Consider the following 9,471-nt stretch of genomic DNA (forward strand, 5'->3'; position numbering starts at 1 on the left):
GACTGAGGCAGCTGAAGTGGCTCCAGCAAGCACATCCCACCCCTGCACCTCCCGTTCTTCCTAGCTTGGCGGAGTCGTTTGCAGCCAGTTGAACAAATGGGGACAGTCCCTGGAAATTTGCTGGTTTATCTCAAGGCGATTATTTCCCCTATAGCTGTAGGTTGAACAACGTGTATGTCAGAGACGGAATTGTCCTCTGGTGCCTCTCTTATGTATTTGTTAATATCTTCTTGTTTCATTTTTATATTGTGCTGTCAAGTACTTTATTTGCCTTGGCTTGTAGCTTCAGGGTTTTGGGGTTTTTTTGTATCTTCTCCCTTTTTTTGTTTCATAAATTTCACATAAATTACTGTGAATAAATTTGCTTTTCCTGCCTGTCACTTAGTGTTTGCTTTATCACCAGTTACCTCTTGATGAGCTAATGTGGCATTGAACACTTCTAGACTGTAAACAGTACCAAAAGAACCAAGAATTAGATGATGGTTTTCTGCCAAGCTAAAATGACTTGAAAATTTTTGTCATTCTTTACTCAGTTGTAACCAGACCATTTTATGGCAGCATTTCCTTTTCATCACTGTTGCTCAATGTTCTTCTTGGGTTTTTTTAGCCTTAGCAGGAACTTTGAAAGAAATCACCCAATAGATTTGTACCTTAGAATAGCAAGGGCAAATTGACAGTGAATTCAAAAGCGTAGCAAAATACACAGTTCAAAGCACCAAAAATAGAGTAACTTGGTGTTAACGGATCACCTTATGTGGTATGTACTTTTGATTTTTCTAAAACAGGCAAAACAATTAACCCAACCTCTATTTTTTTTTAACAATATTCAAGGCAAATAGTTGGAACAGCTAGATTTTTAGATTCTAAGCAGACACAGTTGTCCCTGGTTTTAGCAGTTAAGTCAAATGTCTTGCTTGGCCATCATTATCATAAATAACAACCCGTATTTAAGTGCTGTGTGTTACTTAATCCTGTACTTGTAGACAACTGCTGTACACTTCCCCTCCAGCAAGTTCACAGTCTGTGTGTATGCATATATGCATGTTTATATATGTGTGTATCATAGCATCACTAGGCTGGAAAAGACCTTTGAGATCATTGAGTCCAGCTGAACCTGTCCACTGGTAAACCATATCCCTGAACTTAATCTACCCATCTTTTAAATACCTCCAGGGGCGGTGACTCAGCCGCCTCCCTGGGCAGCCTCTTCCAGTGTTTGATAACCCTTTTGGTGAAGAAATTTTTCCTTATGTCAAATCTGAACCTCCCCTGCTGCACTTTGAGGCTGTTCCCTCTTTTCCTATCGCTTAGCACTTGGGAGAAGAGACCAACACCCACGTTGCTACAACCTTTTTTCAGGTACTTGTAGACAGTGATAAGGTCTCCCCTCAGCCATCTTTTCTCTAGGCTAAACAACCTCAGTTCCTTTAGCCGCTTCTCATAAGGTTTGTTCCCCAGCCCCTTCACCAGCTTTGTTGCCCTTCTCTGGATGCGCTCCAGCACCTCAGTGTCTTATGTAAGATATATATAATATATCTTTATATATAACATATATATATCTTGTATATGCAGCTTGACTGCTGGAGAAGGTAGGGCATCTGGAGTAAACCATTTGTCACAGTATGATGTACAGGTATGGGAGTTGCTTTTAGGAGAAATAAAATGGCTAAACATCAATACACAAATACTCATTGCAGTGTGCTGAGACAAATGCTCTGGCTCAGTCCTCTCAGAGCTGTTTCTCCTACTGCTTTTCACAGTACTTTTTGCATTGATTAGCTCCAGTTTACACTTTCTGAGGTTGTCCTTTACAGCCATTTAGCAGCTAGAGAGTTTTATTTTTACTGTTTTTTCATTTTAAAACTGCAGTGGGACAAGAAAGTAGCCTCAAAGTAATACTTGCATAGGAAACAAGCACATGGTAGCGCTTCAGGTGCTGCTTTGCAAAATTGTGACTGTTGAGTTGATCTTAATCCTTGAGGCTCAAGTAAGTTTCTTCGTGGATTAAAGAGTTGGCTTGATATCTACCAAGATGCGTTTAATGCATTTCTGATGGCAAGTGTCAGTTTTCCCTTCCTGGGTTGAGCTCTGTCTATGTGACATTTTGATTTTGCTGCAATATTGTTTAGGTAATTAACTTTTTCTTAGTTTTTAAAAAAGCTAGAGTATGCCCTTGTCCTGTTACTAGTTGTGACACAGTCATTTGTGCGTTTTCTGTCAAAGTTCCAGGGTTATTTGCTGGGAGGGGCAGGGAGAGTTACCATTGATAACCCTTAGCAGACTTTGGTGTGAGTCTTGGTGCTGTCCTTCTGAGCCTTGCACTTAAAGTTTGGTTGCTGGCATTTACAGAAGTTGGGAGGAAAGAAGTGATCACTCTAGCTGGTGCTTCATCTCCAGCCAGCCCCTGTTGCCATGAGCTTCTTCGTTGGGCTGTCTCCAGTTGTGCGACACGGGAACTCACGATTGACTCTCATGTCAGTCACATCAGATTTTCCATTCCATGCCATTTTATGGCATTTGTGATGAGACCTGCATGGGAGCCTCATGGGCAGAGGTTTAGATTTGTTTTGCTGTAGCAGCATTCCAGGGCGCTTACCTTTGTCTTCTTTCTTGTGAGGATGAGAGAGCTACAGATGCGAATTTCATTCTCAGTGTTACCAAGCGATGTTGGATGTGGAGAAAAGACTGCCTGCAGCAGGGTCCAGCAGCTGGAGGGTGCTCAGGGAGGAGGTGCTGACCTACTCTGAGCCTGACGTTACAGGAGCTGCTCTTGCTGAAGCAATCTGTGGAGATTGGCTAGAGACCTCTCTCAAAGGACTGAGCTGAGAGAGTACTTGTGAAATCCTCTACAAATTTTGCTTCCCTTGTCTCTGCTGCTGTGCTAAGGATGGGGGAGTGCAGCTGCGTGTGTGGTTGAAATACTGCCAGCAGCAGTTGCCCTGTAGCTTCAGCGTCATTTAAGTCCTGCTTTGGTAAGCTTTTTGCTGTAACTGTGATAGCAGAACATGGCTTTAAATTGAAGTTTTAAATATCCTGAGTCAATGGCTAAGTGCTGACAAGCAGATTTTCACAGAGCTGTATAAAGTAGGTACTACATGGGCCGAAGGATGACCTTCCACAGTAGATGTATAGTGGACAGTCCTTACAGCATAGCTCAAAACCAGTCTTCAGAAGAACATGTGGTATCATGCATGGACTTGAAAGTACAAATGTTGACAGTAAATTGGTTTCCATCTAAAGGGATTTCAGCCGGGGGAAGAAATAAGCCAGGAGGAGGAGGAGACAGTTATTTTTGTTTTATGTCATAGTCAAGTATGTTCAAAAAAACCCAAGAGAGAGATTAAGACTGAAAAAGGGGAGGAGGGCAGGCAGGAGAAAACTCTGAAGATAGGCAGGCAGGTTGGAGAGAACTTTTCAGGACAGACAGAAATAAAGAAAAGATTGTTAGAGCCAGCATGGCACAGTGGGCCAGGGCACACTGTGGGAAGGCATCGAAGCAGTTACCTTTCCCTTTTGCTTGCCCTCCCCAGGAAATTATGTGCTTTCCCAGGAGTGCATTATGTTTGGGGTTTTCTGTTTGTTTTGTGGTTTGTTTTTTTTAAAACCTAGGTATGTTGCATGACTGGAGCGTGTGTTTCAGCCACATCTCTAAATCACCATTGTCCATTGTAGGAGTTGTATACTCCAGCAATACAATTGTTAAATTTTCCAGTGTTGCCCTCTCAGCCATACATATGTAGAAAGTAGTGTGGTATCAAAGTCTGTGAGTGTGCAACTGATGGAATCATTCCTAATTTAAACTGATGTTTTGGGAGCAAACTCTGTTCAGTTGCTTTACCAGAAGGAGCGTACAAGCCTGGCAGACAGAGAACTCTGTGTCCTGGGAATTGGAGAAGGTCCTGAGCAGGCTCTCTGTTACAGTGCAGATGCTTTTACATACAGATAAGTATATATTTAGCTGTCAGGAGAACTGAGGTCTAACTTATGAATTCCTTGGGCTGGGTACCTCATGCAGTTGAATGCAGAGGTGTAGTGGGTCATGCTTGGGATGGTTAATGCTTGAGAAGGAGATCTTAGATCAGGTTTTCAGATGAACTAGTGACTGTATCAAAGGTAGGCTATTCAGTTTGGCGATGGTAGTATTGTTCATGCAAGGTAGCTTAATACTGGGAACTGTGTTGCTAAATCCAGGAGTCAGGTCCAGTTCTTGTTTCATTAGGAGAGCAACTGCTACCTCTTTCAGAACCCTTAGGTAAATAAAATGTTTATGATACTGTCCTGGTTTCAGCTGGGATAAGAGTTAATTTTCTCCCTAGTAGCTGGTACAGTGCTGTGTTTGGGATTTAGTGTGAGAATAATGTTGGTAACATACCAATGTTTTTAGTTGTTGCTAAGTAATGTTTCTACTAAGCCAAGGACTTTTCAGCTTCCCATGCTCTGCCAGCAGGGAGTGCACAAGAAGCTGGAAGGGGGCAAAGCCAGGACAGCTGACCCAAGCTGGCTAAAGGGATTTTCCACACCGTATAACATCATGCTCAGTATATAAACTGGGGAAGTTGGCTGGGGATCCATGTAATTGCATTGTGCATCACTTGTTTTGTATATTTTATTATTATTTTATCTCCTTTTGCTGTCCTATTAAACTGTCTTTATCTCAGCCCACAAGTTTTGGCTTTATTTTTATTCCCCCTTTGATTCTCTTCCCCATCCCATCAGGACAGGGGAAGGAGTGAGTGAGCGGCTGCGTGGTACTTTGTTGCCAGCTGGGGTTAAATTGAGGCAGATACCAAGTGATTTTTCTGTAGTAAGGTGATAATTATTTTTCAAAATTCAGCGTGAAAGTGTTCTGACCTTGTAATCTTTTCTAATATTAACAGGACTTTACAGACTCCAACCCAGGTTCCAGTGGTTGTTTCTCCTGGAAATCAGCAGCTGCATACTGTAACACTCCAGACAGTGCCTCTTACTACAGTGATAGCCAGCACAGATCCAGCCTCAGCAACACCACCTCCAAAATTCATTTTACAAGCCATTCCTACTTCACAACCCATGACGGTTCTTAAAGAGAACGTCATGCTACCGTCTCAGAAACCAGTCTCGCCTCCTTCCTCAATTGTGCTGAGCCCAGCACAGGTTCAGCAGGTGCTCACCAGCAGTGTGCAGACAATTTGCAATGGAACAGTCAACATGGCTTCATCTCCATCCTTCAGTGCCACTACCCCCGTGGTAACATTTTCACCTAGCAGCTCACAGGTGGTAGCTCATCCATCGGGCACGGTGATCACTTCGGTTATTAAAGCGCCAGAAACGAAACAGATTGGCATACAACAAGTGGTAAAAGAAGAAGACAGTGACAAACTAGATGACACTGAGCAGACGGAGCAGAGATTCCAGCAGCAACCGTTTGTGATGGTAGTGTCCAGTCCGAATGGTTTCCCACCTAACGTGCAAGTGAAGCAAGAAAATGAGCCATTGGAACCTGCTTCATATTGATAAATAAATAAACAAAAAGACCCTGTGGATGATTATTTTCCTAAATGTGATGGGACCTTTTCAGTTATGTATATATGGTTTGATTCTGAAGCAAGATGTTGCAAAGCTACTTAATTTCTACAGTTATTTCTTAGAATTCATGCTTTAGAATGGATTTTAATTTTCTGTTAATTGCTAAAGCTATCATATAAATAAAATTATATGTTACTCGTGTTTCAAAATACAGGCATGAAAGAACATGCTTTTTATGCTATGCAGACTTTCTTCTGAGGTTGTTGGCCAAAGTTTCAAACTTCTTTCTTACTTGATCTTTTCAGCCTGTTGCCGATTAACATTGCAGTAATGTTGTTATAACCTTTTCTGTTTAATTCATACATGTATCACTTTAATTTTGAATCAAGTTACTTGTAGTGTGGGACATTTTCATTCCATGTGTATGAATCTTTATGATCAACTATCTGTTCCATACTGGTGACTTACACCAGTTTTAGACTTTGATAACCAGGTATCCTCTTTCATTTTTTGCAGCACAAGCTCTTGTGTGTGCAAAATGGAATATGCACTCCTGTTGAGAGTACACAAAACATTTATTCCAGTAATGGACGATGCCATGTCTATATTTTATAAAAAAACATCAGATATATTTAATTACTGAAGCTAACGGCATCACTGCAGGTGCAAACGTTTCATGCCATTTTGCAACTATAAAGCTTAATGATCTTGCTTTCTACCCAAGATTATTTTGTAAGGGGGGAAGGAAGCAAAATATATACAATTTATGCAGGTATTTGGAGATTAATACTGCTAAGAGGTTTTTTTTGTTTTTGATTGTAAATAATGTACATTCAATGTCACAAGGAAGTTTTTTCAGATAATTTGTTTCCATACAAATTTTTGATAGATGCAAATAAGATCATTATGTTTAGAGGTCTAATGTTATATGTATTCATATTACAGAGTGAATTTGTATTTAAAGACAAATTTTTAAATGATGGAACCCTCTGAACCTTGGGTCCTTGTCTTTTGTATTTTTAATTGGTTTATTATGAAAATAAATCAAACGGAAAAACATTTTGCTGTATTTACTCTGAAATTTTTTTATGTTGCTGAAATGTTTTGATGATCATTATAAACAACCAGAATACACTGAGAAATAGGATTAATCACTGTGGGTCTGTGGTGGGACCTGAGCTATTCAAGCATCGCTTCCGAACAGACTGGAACACACCCAAGGTGCTGTGAGCACCCTTTGCTATAGCGGCACTGTACGCTTTTGTAGCTCACATCAGAGTCCAAGAACGGGATTTCGACGTCTTTTCTGTCACTTCCCAAATTGTTACGGACAAAAAATGCAAAACTTTGAACCTCATTTTGGAGTACCGTTCATCACAAAGGTCCTTGTAGTTTGTATAACACAACTGGTGGCCCAAACTACTGCAGTTTCAAACCCTCACAATTCCAGTGTTTCAACAGAAGGTGGATTAAAAATAAACACCATGCCTGGTAAGGTTAGTGGAATGTAAAACGAAAGGAAATAGTGCTTTCTATGACTGAATTCACGTTGGAGTTCTGTTGATTGTTTCATAAGGTTAAGTTTGACTTTAAAGATAAGCATAGGAGTACAGCAAAAACTAATGGGAGCAGAACTGTGGCAGAGAGTTTGGTCTAGGCAACTAGAAGTAAGTACAAACTGCATCACAGGACCAGTTCTGTGGCCACAACTGCCCTTCTTAAATCCATGTTTCTTCCCTCTGGCTCCCATGCAGTCAGGCTTCCACCTGTAAATCCAAAGCGCCTCATGTGGTTTTCAGGAAGGCTGGCGGTACCAAAGGGGCTGGTGGTTTGTCCAGTAGTGCTCCCCACAGCTGAGGAGTGCTGGCAGTGTTGTTAGGAATGCGGAGATGTGGAGAAGCATTGTAGAGCCTATCTGACGCCGTTCTCATCCCGACGGCTCTTTCAGATCGATGATCGCACTGTACAGGGAGGCTCAGGTTTATTTAATCAGGCTACAAAATGGGGATTTTTTTCCTGTAATACAAGTATTTCCTATTACTAGGAAAACCGAAGCCAATGCCTGCGTGATGTTAGTGTTCTTAAATGTGAGGAAGTTGTTCTTATTTACTGGAAACAGAAAAGAAATCCCACTTTAAGGTTGCAAGTTTGCCAACAAGATCTCTTGCCACAGATGCAACTACTACAAAGAGAAAATTGTTTGTCATTAATTATTTACATCAAAATATCTGAAATACAGGCAGTTAATATTGCTCTCAGACTTCTATAGAACGCATTCAGATACTGTTATTTATTATATCACATAGTGTTATATCAAGCTCCACCAGATTATTTATAGGCCCAGAAACAATTACATGAGCAATATGGATGCGTAAGTATTAGAAGTTGTACTTTTTAACTGTTAAAGGCCAGATCGGGTGGTGCAGGTTGGCACGGTTGCACTGTGGTCTCCAAGCAGTACTGTGACATCAGTTCAGGATCGGGATGACTTATTTTGCAGACAATTTGAATGCCTGTTTTCCTTGCAAATGTGTACCTGTGGGTACGTCAGCTGGAAACATGGAGACCATTTCCAGCACACAGCAACCTGTCTCCAACAGCACACTCTGTTGTGTAGCCAACAGTAAATGAAAATCTCTCCCTTCCCACAGCCCTTAGGCTCCAGTTTGCAGCCTGGTGTGTCTGTACTCTCCTTGGAACAACTCAAAACCCAAGAGCTCACCTGTGGACCCGGAGCCGCTCCTCCCAGCTAAAAGCCACCTCCCTGCCTGTGGCTGCAGCCAAACTAAGCATGCCATCATAGAATCATTAGGTTGGAAAAGAACTCTGATATCATCAAGTTCAACTAAACCATACTAAACCATATACCATATCCCTAAGCATGTCGTCTATTTGTCTTTTAAATACCTCCAGGGACGGTGTCTCAGCCGCCTCCCTGGGCGGCCTGTTCCCATGCCCAGCAACCTTTTTGGTGAAGATTTTTTTCCTAATATCCAGTCTGAACCTCCCCTGGTGCAACTTGAGGCCATCTCCTCTCATACTATCACTTGTTACTTGGGCAAAGAGACCAACACCCATCTCTCTACAACCTCCTTTCCAGCAGTTGCAGACAGTGATAAGGTCTCCCCTCAGCCTCCTCAAGGCTAAATAACCCCAGTTCTCTCAGCCGCTCTTCTTAAGCCTTGTTCTCCAGCCCCCTCACCAGCCTCATTGCCTTTCTCTGGAGACACTCCAGAACCTCAATGTCTTTCTTGTAGCGAGGGGCCCAAACTGAGCATAGGATTCAGGGTGCGGCCTCACCAGCGCCAAGCACAGGGACACAATCCCTTCCCCGGTACCGCGTCCACACAGGTTTTGATCCAGGCCAAGATGTTACTGGTCGTCTTAGCCACCTGGGACCCCTGCCGGATTGCGTTCAGCTGCTGTCGACCAACACTCCCAGGTTTTCCCTAACAGCTCCCCCAGTTTCGTGTCATCAGCGAATTTGCCTCCTACCCCCCACGTCTTTGGGAAGGGCCACTGCCCCTCGGCACGGAAGGGCTCTATAGGGCTGCTCTAGCGCTCCAGCTCGATCGTAACGGGGATAAGCGGAAGCCTCAGCAAGCCACAGCCCTGGAACCGCTCTGGCGCGACCGGCCCGCCCAGCTCGATGGTGATAGGGGACCCCCGCCCCGCCTCCCGTCAGTCCTGGCGCGGCGGCACCCTGGGCGGAATCTACGAAGAGCCCCCACCTTCCCGTCAGCCCTTGCGCGGCCGCAGCGTGGGAGGAGCCTACTGAGAGACCACCTCATTCCCATCAGCCCTTGTGCGCCGGAGCCTGGGCGTTCAGTGCGTGGGAGGGGCCTGCGTGGTCGGTTCCCCCCCCACCTCTCGCCTCCCGTCAGCCGTTGCGCGGGACCCGCCTGGGCGGATCCCCCCTCGCGTCACTCTTAGGCGGGGGACCCGCGGGGCCCCACCCCGTTCCCG

The 9,471-nt window shown here is 43.6% G+C and overlaps 1 protein-coding gene across 7 annotated transcripts in view; it reads left to right on the forward strand.

Moving 5' to 3' along the window:
* Nucleotides 1-6,565, forward strand: part of ELF1 (E74 like ETS transcription factor 1) — a 93,632-nt gene extending 87,067 nt beyond the window's left edge. For 6 of the 7 annotated variants that reach the window (XM_054062633.1, XM_054062655.1, XM_054062649.1 and 3 more), the window contains exon 9: nt 4,878-6,565. In XM_054062633.1, the coding sequence (XP_053918608.1) occupies nt 4,878-5,493 (616 nt within the window). In that variant the 3' untranslated portion in view covers nt 5,494-6,565. The remainder of the gene's footprint in view (nt 1-4,877) is intronic. The other variant, XR_008449130.1, reaches the window with a different exon arrangement.
* The last annotated feature ends 2,906 nt before the right edge of the window (nt 6,566-9,471 follow it).

Source organism: Cuculus canorus, chromosome 1 (genome assembly GCF_017976375.1).
Source record: "Cuculus canorus isolate bCucCan1 chromosome 1, bCucCan1.pri, whole genome shotgun sequence".
Taxonomy (NCBI): Eukaryota; Metazoa; Chordata; class Aves; order Cuculiformes; family Cuculidae; genus Cuculus; species Cuculus canorus.